A 16124-nucleotide genomic window follows, 5' to 3' on the forward strand; every position below is an offset into this window, starting at 1 on the left:
CACTTGAATCTTCAAGTCTTGGATTGTCTCTCTTACCTTAACGATCATGAATTTGTGAGCTCGGCATGTAGTGCATTTCTCATTTTGGGAAGCTCGGTCTACTGGATTCAAGTCCATGGCTGAGCGGTCTTCTGTTGTCTTATGATCTGAAATATGATCCTTTGTGGTATGTTGGTTCTTCCTGTTGTCTCTGCTAGGTGAAGGCACTGTTGTTGTTCCCCGGAGCTTGATAGGATGATGCCTATGGACCTTCTTGTTGATTGGACGAAGATCCAACTTCCCTTGATTAAGGCTCCGATTTGTTGGCTTGATTCGATACAGGAGGAAAAAGGAGGCTAGCTTCACTGAAGAGAAAGCGAAAATGGAGGAGTGAAGAAAGTGGCTAGAAATGAGAGCAGATATGGGCGAATAGGCAAAGGAAGAGCAGAGCGAGGATAACTTGAGGCTCACGATGGGATTGTGAGCATGAGGGGAGCAGGGGAAGCAATCCAAAGGCAGCGAGCATGCAGGGGATAGCTTGGGATCGCAGAGAGGGGGAGCGTAATGGCACGAGAGGGCCGAGGGAACATGGAGAAGGAGGAAGGAGCGCGGGCAAAGAAGAAAGGAGGGGACAACAGAATGACAGAGAGAACGTTGGAGTGGGAGATCCACATGTAAAACAGAGGAGGATCGAGGAGTGAAGTGAGGAGTGGGAGGCCCAAAATTTAAAGGAGAGGGGGGAGCGATGGAAGGCCAATTCAACTAGGTAGAGATGGTGACCTGGGAAAGCCCGATTGGAGGAAAAAAGCATAACTTAGATCGGATGGAAGGACAGGTTATGCGCAGAATGATGAGAGTGGAGTCACGAGATCTCCAGGACCTGTCAGCCATAAGGGAATCTCTGCGAGGATAATTGTGGGTACACCAGATCACATAAGTGTTGAAACTCAGAATATAATCTTTGGAAGAGATTTTTGACATGAAATTCAAACAGGGACGAAAGGACTAAGGAATAGGTGTGAAGAACACCTCCTCAGCTACTCTTGTTTCCCCTTCAGGCCTGGCTACTGCCAAATTGGCATGGTGGTCAGCGGAGCTGTTGTTTTCCGCAAGATGTGTTTAAAAGTGACATTTCCTAGGTCTTCCATATTTTTCCTTATTCTATTGAGGATTTGGTGCATGGAAACATTTGGAGGGGTTCTTCTACTGATCATGGCTTCAATGATGATAGTTGAATCTCCCATTATAATAGGATCTCTGATTTCCTTTTTTTTTAGAATCTTGGTGCCCATTAGCAGGCCATAAGCCTCAGCCCTATTGTTAGAGGCTTCCCCCAACCCCCACTCATAAGTGATTGGATTATTTCCCCCTGGTTCGAGGAGGATCCCTCCTGCTCCAGCTCTACCTGGATTGTTTTTGGAGGCGCCATCAAAGAAAAGACAATGCCTGTTCAAATTTCCTTTCCATGTTGAAAATTCTTCCTTATTTAATCTAATTTTCCAGTTTTGAGTTGGGGGTCTAACATTGGGACTGATATTCCAATTACTTCTAATAGTTGCTTGGTTGATCCAATTCCTTTCTTCTTGCTGGAGGTTGCTACTGTCTATTGCTTTTAAACCTTTCATGTTTAGAAATTCTAAAGTGAGGCCCCAAGTCTTTGACAAAACTCTTCCAATCTTTGGGGTTTGGTCTTTGAAGATGTTTTGATTTCTTGAGAGCCAAATCTGCCAACAGAGAAATGACGGGAGACTTTCCTAGAACCTTTTGATGGTTTTCTTGTTCTTCAATGAATATGGGTATTTTTTTTCCATTCAGTGAAGAAGTCATTAAAGGTTGTAGAGAAGTTGAGCTCCATTTCCAGAGGACTTGTGAGTTGCTTCCAACACTCTCTAGCAAAGGGGCAATCCAAGAAGAGGTGTTGGATGGATTCTTATTCATTTAGACACATTGAGCACCTTGACGGGCCGAAGAATCCCTTTCTTTTGAGGTTATCGGCTGTGAGAATTCTGCCTTTTAGGAGAGTCCAGCTGAAAATCTTGACTTTGGGGAGGCTTTTTGTCTTCCATATAGATTTCCAAGGGGGCAATCTTGTTCATCTTGTTGTGCCTGGAGAATGATGTATCTGGACTTGACTGAGTAAGCACCCCCACTAGGATCCCAGATAAATGTGTCTTCAGCTTCCAGATTTGTTGGGGTTGATCCTTTGAGATGGAGGACTAAGAGATCCCATTGGATTTTTAAATTTGGAGGCAGATTTGGAATGTGCCAGTCATGCCAATTTCTATTTTTCCATCGAGATATAGAGTGTAGGGATGTTAGCCCCTTATCTTGCATCCATTCTCTTAACTCCTGGAAACCTGGGAAGGATGATAAAGGCTCTTTCCCCATGATTCTGTCTCCCCAAACCTTGATACTTTTGCCATTTCTAGGCAGCTTTGAAGTGTACTTGGTGATAGTAGGTAACACTTTTTTGACTAGCTTCCATACTTGCGAGCAAGGCCTTATAGGGACATTTTCATCCAGCAAGTGAGTTCTTTGATGATTCATATATTTTAAAGCCAAAATTTGTTTCCACCAGCTGTCCTTTCCGGTTATCATTCTCCATATAATTTTGGCCCCAAGGGCAACATTCATGATTCCTGGCAGCCTTATGGATAAACCTCCCTTCTCATAAGGCAAAATTACTTGTTCCCATTTGACCAAGCTGAACTTTTTGGTCTCGTTTTTCCCTCCTTGCCATAGAAAACCCCTGATTATTATCTCCATTTGTTTGTGGATGCTGGTCGGAGCCAGTATAGTGGCATATTGGTAAATTGGCAGCACAGTGAGCATGGCTTTGATTAGGATCACCCTGCCCGCTATGTTCAACCACTGCATGCCCCAACTTTGGATTTTTTCCTTCATCTTTTCAGTTTGTGTGCTCCATAACTCAGCCTTCATATTTTCTTTTGATATGGGTAGTCCTAGGTAGAAGAAGTGACTCCAATTTTCCTGTATGGGAATCTCTAGGATCTGTGATATTCTTTGCATGGTGCGGGAGGAAGCATTCCAGCCGTATATTCTACATTTTGCATTGTTTAGGAGACCACCTGAAACCTCCATGAATTTATCTAAGACTTTTTTGAACCTTCTGGCAATAATGCATGAGGCTCCACCCATCAACAATGTGTCACTGTGAACAAGGAGTGATTAATGCTTCTTACACCATGTGATATGTGCAAACCAGTTAGTGTTCTTTCTCTCCTGCTCTTTTCCAAAGCTCTACTTAACGAATCTGCCATTATTATATATAAGAAAGGGGAAAGGGGACAACCCTGCCTCAACCCTCTGGAACTTTGAAAGAAGTCACTCGGTCTTCCGTTTATCAACGGGGCTATCCATGGTCCCATAATGCAGGCACTGATTACCTCAATGATGTCGTTTGAGAAGCCAAATTTCTTTAAGACAACAGTAAGGTAAGGAAGGCTTACACGGTCAAAGGCATTGGCCATATCCAATTTTATGATGATTCCATGTTCTTTTTTCAGCATGCTTGAGTGTAGTGCTTCCTAGACAACCAAAACGTTGTCAATAATCTGTCTATTTGGAACAAAACCTCCTTGGTTTTCCAAGATAATCTCAGGGAGAACTTTCTTAATTCAATTGGCTATGATATTCGTTATTATTTTGTAAGACGAGTTGTACAGTGATATAGGTCGGAATTTGTTAAATGTGGAAGGCCTTGCATCCCTTGGAATTAAAGCCAGATAGGAGGATTTAGTAAAACCTCCCATTTTTTTTTTAATAAACACATTCCTTATCATTCTTACTAAATCCCTTTTTATTATATGCCAGTGATGCCTGAAAAAAGCAATTGTGAATTCGTTCGGACCCGGTGCTTTGTCCAGATGTAGGCCCCAAACAGCTGCCTCGATTTCTTCTTCTTCGATTTCTTGCATAAGTTTCGAATTTTGGACAACACTTATCTTGTTTAGCACATGCTGCAAAAAGGATTCGAAATCTACTCTTTCTCCATTTGTTGTTAGGAGGTTTTTAAAATGTTTATGTGCTTCTTTTTTTAAATTAGCAACTCCTCTAATTTCCTGTCCCTCTATTTGGATTTTGTCGATCTGATTTCTGGCCCTTCTGATTTTCATAGAATTATGAAAAAAGGTTGTGTTTTTATCCCCTACTTTTAACCATAGGCTTCTTGACTTTAATCTCACCACTTCCTCTTCTTTCTGGTTTTCTCTATATATTTCCCAATAGAGGGCCTTTTCCTGAAGATGGTCCTCTTTGGTCTCCTCCTCATTTTCTTTTGCCTCTTGAAGTTCCTCCATTTTTTTTAATAACTCAGCCTTTCTTTTCTTTGTTTGTTTTTCTTTTTCTATGGCCCATTTTTTCAGTTCCTTTCTCAAGTTTTTTAACTTGGTTTCCCACACATAATAGGGGGACCCCGAGACTTTTTGGGACCACACATCCACAATTATATTTTTGAAATCTTCATTGCTGTTCCATGTTGGGCAGTATCTGAAAGGTATTGGGCCTTGATTTTCCAACAACCCCATAGAAATTACCACCGACTTGTGGTCTGATGTTGTTGTGTGAATGATTCTTGATCTTGCTGAATTGTAGTTGGAGATGATGTTGTCCTGAACCAAAATGCGATCTAATATTTCCTTTATATTGTTGCTTCCTACCCTCTTGTTGCTCCAAGTATACTTGCCATTGTTGGGAGGAGTGTCTATTAGATTGTTTTTTTCCATTATGTTTTCGATGGCATCCCTTGAAGGGTCTGAATGGTAAACCCCACCAAATTTCTCCTCCACATTAAGGACAAGATTGAGGTCCCCTCCCAAAATTATTTTTCTGTTTTGAGTATCATTTAAGGTCTCTTGAACCGTATTCCAACATTGTTCTTTTTCCCTGAAGTGATTGGGAGCATATATGTTGACAATGCAAAATTGCTCATTGGTGGTTGTCTCTTTTAGATTTGTTCTAATCCAGTGTTGTTCCTTTTTTTGCTGAAGCAACTCCCATTTTCCTTTCCTCCATAAGGTGCATATACCCCCTGAGGCCCCTATAGCTTGTTGAGTTGTTCCATCGTAATTTTTTAGATTTTTGATCATTTTTTTCGAGTCTTGGCAACTAGTTTTGGTCTCCTGAAGCATTAGAATATCTGGGGTTTCCCTTACTAGAATATCTTTTGCTGCATTTACTTTAAAAGGCGTCCCCAAACCATGACAGTTCCAAGAGACCACAATCATTATTTATTTAGATGATGGGCAGAGGGGCCTTTCCCTCTTTGGTGGTTTTGGTTTTTCTCATTGTTCCCGGAGCTTTTCCCAAAAAAGGAGTCCATGGGCTGCTGCGTTCCTAATGCCATTTCTTTTGCTGCTGCTTCATCTCTCAGTTCTTTGTTAGATTTTCTTCCTGCTTTCTTTTGGTAATCTAAGGTTTGTAGTGATTCCTTTGATTGGTTTCTTGTCAAAATTCTATCAACTGAGGGGGGAGGGGGGTTGCGAGGGATAATAGGAGCGGAGGGGGTGAGGATAGGGGGAGGAGAGAGATGAGGGGTGGGATGTGGAAGGGATGGGAGGATCTTCAAGGGGTCCAAAGGGGTTGGGATTGATGAAAGATGTGGAGATTAGGGGAGGGTTGGCTAGGGGGTGGCATGAGGGGGGAGGAGCAGGGGGGGTGAGCCTGGGGTTGACTTGAGGAGGAGAGGGGTTGTTTGTTTTCCGATTTTTCTTTTTAACTTGTTCCCATTTTGCTTCTGACTCTTCTAAATTTTCACTTTCTTGTTTTTTTGGACATCTATTTGCAAAATGACCATATTCATGACATATCTTGCATTTAAACGGTATCTGCTCATAGTCCAGCTATTGTATGTGTGTCCATTGGTCTACTTTGATCTTCACTGCCTCTAGTAAGCCCTTCCCTAGATCCACTTCGACGCATATCCTCGCACAAGCATGCATGTTCTCTTTTGGTTCGCATCTATCAATATACTTCCCCATTGCATTCCCGATGGCCCTGACAAATTCATCGCCCCAACAATGTAGGGGGAGATGGGGGAGTTTGACCCAAACCAACACTACACTAGGGACATCCATTTCAGGGTTGAAGTCGGGGGTCCATCTGTTTAAATACAGGCCTCGCATGTCCATGAAGTATGGGCCGTTTCTGAAGATTAGGTCTCGATCTTCCTTTGTTTCGAAATGAAAGGTGTAGTACCCTCTTCCACAAAATCTTATGGAGATTTTTTCATTTATTGAAGAGGACCAATTCCTCTCAACCCATTTCTGAACTGAGCATGGTGAGGGCTAGAGTCCTGTAAACTGGCCAACCAAGCCCCTTTCAGATAGAGACAGAGCCGCCCAGCGGGGGAGAGACAGAGGTAGAGAGATCTCAGGGATGTCTTCGAGTTTCTTCACAAACTTGGATACCGAAGGTCTGGTTCTTGGAGGGCCAATGACAGAAATCAGAGATGCAAAGGCATTTGCATTTTCATCGTGCTCAGAGGTCAAATTTTCTGGAGGAGGGTCTCCATCCTCTAGTGGTTCCATGTTCGCAGTAAGAGGCCGCTCTGATCAGGACATAGCTCGAGCCTTGAGAGGCCCTCAAGACGCAGTAAAAAGGGCACACATCCCAACAATGTGATCGCTTTATATATGTTATATTTAATATAAATTAAATGTAATTATTTAAAAAAATCAATACTATTAAGAATTTATACTATTAATATATAAAAATAATAATTTTAAATTAAATCTCCAAACAATTTCAATAAATCCTATATTATATGCCAAAACATCGAATATCCCTTTCACTCCATTATTCCCTTATATCTAAGTGGTATACTATACTAGGTCCATTGCAGTTTTACGAGAAAAGAGAAAACCTTGTTCTTTGCCCTTTAAATATATATTACATAATCTCCGAAAAATTATAATAAAAAACATAATTGTTAAACTACGGCTATATAAAAGGCTATAAAAACAAATGAGGTACGGCTATATAAAAGGCTATAAAAACAAATGAGGTCCAACTTGGGTAACTGTAATCAAGATCTTTCATACACTTTTGAAGATCTTTTATACGCTTTTAGTTGCAGACGTTGAATGCTGCAGATCCAGTCTCTTGGTTTTCATTTTCGTTTTATTCCTCTGGCCTTGGTTATCAGATCCCTCCATACCATACCGATTTTCTTGAGTATTGTTTAGAGCTTTCAATCAATGGCAGCCTCTGCAACCTTCCAGCAGGCATTCCTGCTCAATAACCATTTGAGTTCCTCGTCTTCAATCACAGGTACCAAGCTATGCACACCATCATTATACTTAAGAGAAAAAGCCCACGACCCATCACGCAAAACCCTGTCTATCACATGCACAGCCGTGGCACCATCTTCTGCAACCCCACGAACAGGATTGTCAGATCCAGTGCAGGATGAAGGTCGCGTGTTCAATTTCGCCGCAGGGCCAGCGACTCTGCCCGAAAATGTTATAAAAAAAGCTCAGGCAGAGCTCTACAACTGGAGGGGCTCGGGGATGAGCATAATGGAGATGAGCCACAGAGGTAAGGAGTTCACTTCTGTTATACAAAAGGCTGAGTCTGATCTGCGTGAGCTTCTTAGCATTCCTGCAAATTATGAGGTCCTTTTCCTTCAGGGTGGGGCTTCAACACAGTTTTCTTGTTTGTCGTTAAACTTGTGTAGTGTAGAAGATACAACAGATTATATTGTGACTGGATCATGGGGTGACAAGGCCTTCAGAGAAGGTCAAAGGTTTTGCAAGGCCAATCTGGCTTGGTCTGGAAAGGCTACAAAGTATACAAGAATACCCTCTGAGGAGGAAATCCAGTTAAACCCAAATGCAAAATACTTGCATATTTGTGCCAATGATACCATTCATGGTGTTGAGTTTAAGAACTACCCTACGCCCAAAGGGGACACTACCTTTCTGGTTGCTGACATGTCCTCCAACTTTTGTTCCAAGCCTGTGGATGTCTCTAAATTTGGGGTCATCTATGCTGGAGCTCAGAAAAACGTAGGGCCAGCAGGGGTAACCATTGTTATAATCAGAAATGACCTTATTGGCAATGCTCAACAGAGCACCCCCCTCATGTTGGATTACAAAATTCACGCTGAGAACAAGTCTTTGTACAACACCCCACCTTGCTTTACAATCTATATGTGTGGCTTGGTGTTTGAGGATCTCCTTGCACAGGGGGGATTGAGTGAAATAGAGAAGAAAAATGTTCAGAAGGCTAAGATTCTCTATGATGCGATCGATGCGAGCAATGGGTTCTATCGTTGCCCAGTGGAAAAATCAGTCAGGTCTCTGATGAATGTGCCATTTACACTCGAGAAGTCTGAGCTTGAGAGTGATTTTATCAAACAGGCAACAAGCGAGGGCATGTTGCAGCTTAAGGGACATCGATCTGTGGGAGGAATGAGGGCTTCAATTTATAATGCAATGCCATTGGCAGGTGTGGAGAAACTGGTATCATTTATGAAGGTCTTCCAGGCTAACCATTAATTGAGTCTGACAGAGTTCGTGGTCTCAAATCTGCAAGGCTAGTTATAGATCTGCTCTTTTATAATTAGTTAGTCTGAATGCTTTTTCATGCAATGCATAAATTGAGTGTATCTTCATAGTTAGTTTGAGTTTTATTACTCTAAGTTGAAGAGTTGAGAGTCTTAGAATCTCAAGAAGATTTTGGGGTGGGGAAAGTCCAGTTGATGAATTTAGGAATTGTAGTACTGGTACATCTTCTGAGGAAATATTTGAAGAATCTTCTATGTCTACCTGGTAATAATTTTAGTCAATTGCTTTGTTAATGCTGCTCCTCTGGCCCTTTTTACATCCTATTTGCGATTCTTAGTCTAATATTATTTTGCCAGTTTCATCTGGAATCTAGAGCATTGAATATAATAACCATGTAGTTGTCCTATTACATGTTGGAATGAAGAAGCCATGCTATCTTGTCTGTAATATGATCTATGGAGTGCTTTCATCAATTTTTCTTACATGTTGAATGCCTTATTTCTTCTGGTCAGTGAGGTGTTAGATTGCAGAGTTTGAGAATTTTCAGTTTTGTATTTCTAGAAGTGAGTTACTTCTTATAGATTCAATCTATTACAGCGTCTTTTTTTTCACGATTTGGTTCTACTATATGCCTGCAAACAGTGTAAAAGAGATCACATTCAATGGAGGGTGACTCATGAGTGGGAAAGTTAGCACTTTTGTTGAATCTGAAATATTTTTATCATATGAGTAATTGTGGATGGTGTTATGAAATAGTTCAAAACAAATACAACTACTCGAGGGCTTGTTTGATATGGGAATAGTTGGAAGAAAATTTAATAAGATATTTCTCTTTTTAAAAGTGGCAGTCTAGAAGCTCTCTTTTAGTTGAAGTGCTTTGCAAACAAGCTATGCATGGAATGTGAGGATAAATCTCGCAACGGGTGACCATTATGCTAGTTCCGTAGCAACAAAAGGTTGTAGGTATAATAAATAAGAGAGATTACCCAGGGGGTTGATTTCAGCATGATCCCAAGTTACAGATGATTCCATGGTTCATCTTTTAAATAGGGTTGGGAGTGAACTTAATTGAGAGAGATTATCAGTCTGTTTTAAATGCATAAATAATAGTCAAAGTAGCTGACAATTATTAAGTGATCCTTGTCTGTTATCGCAATTTCCTAACCTAATCGAGAGTCTTGAAACATGATAAAAATAGTACTGATAATTACAGTGGAAGCTACCAAATCTGAATTACTATTTGCATTCAATCACAGGTAAAGATCCAAGGCTAAGCCACGGATCCCAGATTTCGAACCTTAAATTTATGATATTTATGGTCATTCGCTGGTTGCTCCCAAAGTTATTGTATTTACTTTGTCACCTGCAAAAATGAGCATGCCAGAGATCAAAAGGACACCAAGAAGGCATAATGAGGTATCCTGAAAGCACATGGTAAGCCATTTCCATCTATCTCTATTAAGTTTGACACATGTATAGAAATGCGAGGAAGCTGCAGGTGACTTACCTATGTCTAATTATCCAACAAGTACAATAATAATTAACACTTTAACTTAATAGACTCAACTTTAGGAGGCATAATATTAAAAAGTCTACGAGAATATGCTATCGAACCCTGTTGCACATTTTTTAATCCTCTTAGCCACATTATAACAGACCCATCCTCTAGATGCCCTTTGCGGGATGGGGTCTCAAAATTTTTCCAAACTTTAAGCTTGTTCAGGGATCTATTTTAAGCTCATGCTTGTTACTTTGATCCCCAGTAGTCTCTTTGATGGCGATAAGTACATAGGAGTTCAATTTATAAGCAGAAGGGAACTAGCCATAACGCTTACCATTTTTGAAATTTCACGTTTCCAGCAAGGCCTTGGATTCGATCCTATCACTCGAGAATCTAAATTCTCCAGTGTCAAAGGTCTTATAGCCATGTAATTCATAATTTCTAGCATTGCAGACTTGGAGCCTATCGCTCCAAGATTCACATTTTCCAGTGACAAGGAATCGAGCCCTTGCTCTATTGCTCCAGAAAGATCATTTTCCAGCAGTACAGAGGATTTGTGCTGTCTCCTTTATTGCTCCAAGAAGATCATTTTTCAGCGATACGTGAAATCAGCTCCTTCCTTTATAGCTACAAAAAGATTATTTACCAGCGATATATTGCTGGCAAACTTGGATTCTCTAGCAATGAGTCAGGTCTTATTGCACGAAGATGTGGATTCTTCAGTGAAACAGAGGAGTTGGGCTTCTTCCTTTATTGCTTGAAGATGTCAATTGCTCAGGGATAGAGGGTTTAAATGATCGCAGACTTGAAGGTCACTTAAAGGAAACTTGTGTTGAAGTACACCAAGGGTTGTACCTTCTAAACTCAGACTGTGGGTGAGTGCTAGACTTCAGTTTGGTGAGTCATGGTGCTATCACGCAGGACTTTGCTCCCACATCAAACTTGAGCTGGAAAACCTTTATTTTAATGAATAATGAATGTCTGTGAATTGTCCATGGCCACGTATGCCCCCATATTCACATAGTTGGTAAGGTATACCTCTCTGCAAAAGGGGGAGGGGGGGTTCATACTAGCTTCAATTCCCCAAATCGACTCATGCCAAGTCTTTTAAAGATTGAATGATTACAAAGGCTTCCCTATTAGACATGTAGTTTTGTCAGTCACCTATAGGAGGATAATTTAAATTCTAAACCACATTTTGATATCCAGATTCCAAAGCTCAGGTATAAGCCTGAACTGTAACAAGGCTTGATGCCATGGCTCACAGGGTACATGGCCCGTGACATATAAGGTGCCATAATTTCCATTCTGTGAACTGTAAAACGAGCCAACTTTGGAATCATATAAGTCTTTAAATCCCAAGAATTGTAATGTAACTACCAAACAGGCTTGTACCTCTGTTACCAATAGGGATGCCCCTCTTTTGGAGTGTATGGAGCAGAATCAATTTGAATTTGCTCCTTGAATTTCAAGGATCCTAACTAGGCTCCTCATAGAACAAAATCAAAGGAATTGGCATTACTAAGGACTGTGCGTAGAATCCATATAATGGCCCTATTGAGTGAGGTCAGTCCCTCTCATTTAGTCTATTGAATTGTAGAGAAGGGATCCTGCCCTTTAAATCTGAGACCTCTGGCAGTAAGGTTGAATCTTCTTTCCCTTCTCCTTTCTAAATCTGGTCCAGAGACTAGGCACATGAGAAAATCTGGGTACAAAATATCTTAGGGAGAGGAGGTCTCGTGAATTCAGTGCCTGCAGATGAGGAATGTGGTCTACTAGCGATATTTGCTTTGAAGCATCAAGACAAATCTTCGGAGCTGGTAAAAACTTAAGATGCCAGAACTACGATGCTTACATCTCACCTTACATCCTCATCAATTAGATAGGATCCTTGAGATTTACGAAAGAACAGGAGCAAGGCTATAGGAAGGCAGTGCTAGCTTGCTGCCCAAGTGGTGTGATGCTTGAGGACCAGGGGTAGGAAGGTCTTGGAGAGAGGATCCCACGATGCAGATGTCATGATGCTTTCAAGGTCCAGGCAAGACCCAAATTCTGATGAAGAGAAACATCACCAAAACCAACACAGTTTAACCTTCATTAGCTATTCTGGCCATGAGAAAGGAGCCTGAATTTAGGCCTTTCTCCACTAAGTGAAATAACCCATGTTATGACTGCATACTTATATATATGGCTGTACCTATGCAGCTGGCCTTGTGGCAAGGCCAAGAGAATTTTTTGCAAGCCCTCAAACCTGTACACACTTTGTCATTCCATGAGGGATGGCCTAGGTGACAATGCCCATCCTTGTTGCAAGGGAATGCTCTCCCTACTTAAGTATAAATAACAATTATACTTGTAGGCCTTGAATGAGATACTCCCATGCCTACCATGGCCACTATGCCCCCTTTTTTCCTGGTCTATTGACCATGAATACACGACTAAGTATGTGCAAATACCTATATTCAAACCCATGCCCAACAGTTGGATTTACCTCTCTATCAAGCTTGAATAAGCAGCCTGGATAGACACTTCCAGGCTGTCCTAAAACAAGGGTTATGGATGTTGCTTTTAAACCACCCAGGGTCCACCTTACTCAAGCTCAAATTAATGGCGAAGAACGCCTTATCCAGGCAAGTCAAAACCTTATTGTGTTAGCCTATAGGTCAGCCAAATGGCTATGCCTAAATTCTGCCCTTTGAGACTCCGGAATAGTACAGAAACTCATAAGAATTGAGCATGTTGAGGTGTGAATGTCCAACAAGGTGGAGGCTCGAACTCTCACTTTTCCTGCCAATAACAGTATAATGCCAATGCCTTTGCCCTGGGCCCCTGCTTGACTGAGGAATAAGATTGAAGAAGGTTTCTTGCAGATTTTGAGTGGGCTTGGTGGGTAGTGAAATTCTCCCATGAACTCAAAAGTCCAGAGATACGGAAACATGAGAAAGTATTCCTTTTGGCATCTCGCTTTCAAGCAACCAACAAACAACATGGGATGAGGAATACCGTCAGGCCTTCCTTCAACATTCTTCCCACTGAAGCATATATATGCCACACTCGTTAGCTTCATTAAAAAGCCTTGGAATGTACTGATTTGGGCTTGTAAAGGGTTGAGCCCCAAGTCTGATTTTTCAGAATTCAAGTGTTCATTGGTGACATCTTAACTTAAAAGAGAAAAACATCAGATGGTCTGGGAAATCTTTATTTCCTCAGTCTTCGCAACAAAATCAAGGTACTCTTTCATGAAGTCAAGTCCAAGAGCCCAACTAAGCAGTCAATCATTAAACAAACCTGCGTGGAATTTCTATAGAGGGTTGGTGTTATTCACAGCATTCACACTAAGAGACCTAGTATAGGTCTTTCCCTATTGAGTCAGCCTTCTTAGCTGATCAGGGAGTTAAATGCAGACAACCCCTCCTTCCCAGCCAACATAACACTGCCAATTACTTATCAGGGCTCTAGCACCAAAATCTTGATGGATAGGACATCTAATGGTCCTTTACCTATATTTTTACCATCAGATACATGCATACAACCATACATATGATACAACAATAATGTTATAGCTCAGCATGCAACAATTTATCCACATAACCACAGTCATGCAACAATTTCAACCTCACCAATGCACCCAACACTTTCATGCAGCTCATTAATGAGATTTTTCATTCACGTCTTGGAGTATTTGTTATTGTGTATCTTGATGATCTTATGGTTTATAGTAATACCTAAGACGAACATTCAGGACATGTATGTACTACACACAATGATGGATTTTCCTTGCCAACACAAGCTTTAGGCAAAGATGAAAAAGTCTTTTTTTGTTAGAATTCCATCACATATTTAGGTTTTGTCATCAATGAACATGGTGTTTCTGTGGATCCAACCAAAGTGCACATCCCCGAAGGAATGGGTCATTTCTTCCAATGTTTTTGATTAGAAGAGTTGCTTAGGTGACACGAACTTTTGTAGGAAGTTCATTTTACTCTCATATTACTCATCCCCTTCATCAACTTCAAAATTACAAGACTCTCACATGGGGTCCAATAATTGATAAAGCTTTTTGCAGATTGAAAGATGCTCTTTTCTCAACTCTAGTGCTTATTCTGCCATATTTACAACATCCTTTTTAGCTTGAGATCAATGCCTTGTGGTATGCCATATACATGGTACTTAAGCAAGGAGGACATCTTGTGGTTATCATTCAGAGACCTTGTTACTAGCTAAGTTGATATATAACTTATGACATGGAATTTTATGCTGTAGCCCAAGCATTGAAGCAATGGAGACAATATTTTGTGGGCATCGAGGTTATCTTGTATAGTGATGAAAACCTCTCTAGTGCTTGAATTTCAATCCAAAAGTTGGGAACATCACCATTTAAAATAGGCTTCTTATATTCATTAATTCCATTTAGTGATAGAGTATAAGAAAGGTAATTGACTTGACATTTTGGATACTCACTGCCTTGTTTATTAGGAATGAAAAGATCCTAGTTACCAAGATCTCAATTTCGGTTAGATTATTCCTACACTACAAGAACCCATAATGTTTAATCAAGTGCTCTTCCTAGATTACTTTTTTCCGAAGAAGAAAATTCATAATTTCTATTGATAAGAAATTACATGCTGTTGATGCCCATAGGCATATGCTGTATTGTGGCAGGTCACCACTGTTCAAAAAACAAAAAACAGAAGGATCCCATGGGGATACTGAGATAGGTACTTTGTCCATCATAATAGCACGGAGTGTTGCTGTACATATGAGTTCAAACTAAATACATACTGAGATATATACTGAGATATATACATAAATATAACAAAAATTGTGCTCATCAAAACGCTGATATTGAGGCCATTGCCTCACTGAAGTGGTCCATCTATATATGGCCTGTGATAGTATCTGAACGTCCCTGTAGGAGAAAATTCCTCGATCATCCATTCGCCTAGAGGACGATCCGCCACTTCTTTCGAGAGCCGGTTAGCAATTGTATTTCTTTCCCTGTAGATATGAGAAACATATATCTGGTCAAAGAATGTTTTGAAAAAAACAATTTCTTCCAAGATATGTTTCAATGAATATGCATGACAAATAGTCTTGTCGTTAAACGTATCAACCACAGTCTTTGAATCTCCAAAAATTTGAAGTTGGTGGCAGTTTTTGGTCATGGCGAAATATATAAGATGACGCAAAGTTATCAGTTCTGCATGGTTGTTTGTTCCGGGACCAAGTCCCAAACAGATCTAGAAGTAATGTGTGTCGGATAGATGTAGTAGGATGCCACCTCCACATCCTTGCTGATGGGCAGCCCCATCAAAGTATGCCCACGACGTGTCTCTGTTGATTTGCTCCTGAATGATGCTCCTGGGCTGTTTCTGATTGATCACATTTGGTATTTCTGTATAGGCCGCGCATATGATAGGGGGAAGGAGGTTCCAATTCACAATACTGTTCTCAAATATTATCGCATTCCTCCGGATCCAAATGTACCAGGAAACCAATAGGGGAAGATTCTGGGGCTTATCCGTCGCCACCGAGATCCACCACTGATCCCACTCCGATTATATGTCCACCCCCTGCCAGTCCGCATTGATGTTTAAAGAGTGTATGACCTGTGCCCAGATATCTCTGGAGGTCGGATAGGTTAGGAATAAATGGAGGGTTGTTTCTTCCGCTTGCATGCACATAACACAACGGGATGGGCCTGAGAAGGTTCTTTTCATTAGATTGGATCCAGTGGGGATTTTGTTCGCCAATATATTCCACATTAGCAGTCTGGTTCTTGGCGGGGCCTGTAGTTGCCAAATTGAGGTCCACCAGCTTTTGTGGCTGTCTGGTTTTTTGGCTTCAATCAATTTGTTGTATCCCAATTTCGGCGAGTATTGACCAGTTTTTGCTAAGGCCCATATGAGCTCATCCTCTACATCCCTTAATCTAATATGGGTCTCGATTAAGGCCTGTATGTATCTCTTCCAGTCTTCGTTCCACTCATTGGGTAAGTTCCATTGCCGTTCAGTTAACCAGGCCTGTGAATAAGTTGTAGAGTGCTGCTGGTCTCCAATCTGTGAGAGAAATTTTATGCCTCTGTTATTTAAGTGGAGAACCAACCCTTCAGGTAA

General features: G+C 41.0%; 1 protein-coding gene across 1 annotated transcript; it reads left to right on the forward strand.

Annotated features, from left to right (window-relative positions):
- The first annotated feature begins 6975 nt into the window (after window positions 1-6975).
- On the forward strand, window positions 6976-8800 carry LOC149265715 (phosphoserine aminotransferase 1, chloroplastic-like). The gene has a single exon (XM_089429724.1). The coding sequence runs from the start codon at window positions 7197-7199 to the stop codon at window positions 8496-8498; it is 1302 nt and encodes a 433-aa protein (XP_089285850.1). The 5' UTR covers window positions 6976-7196; the 3' UTR covers window positions 8499-8800.
- Window positions 8801-16124: the final 7324 nt, after the last annotated feature.

The sequence above is a fragment of the Pinus tabuliformis genome, chromosome 6 (assembly GCF_031772625.1).
Source record: "Pinus tabuliformis cultivar Carrire ecotype Pingquan chromosome 6, CPIR1, whole genome shotgun sequence".
Taxonomy (NCBI): domain Eukaryota; kingdom Viridiplantae; phylum Streptophyta; class Pinopsida; order Pinales; family Pinaceae; genus Pinus; species Pinus tabuliformis.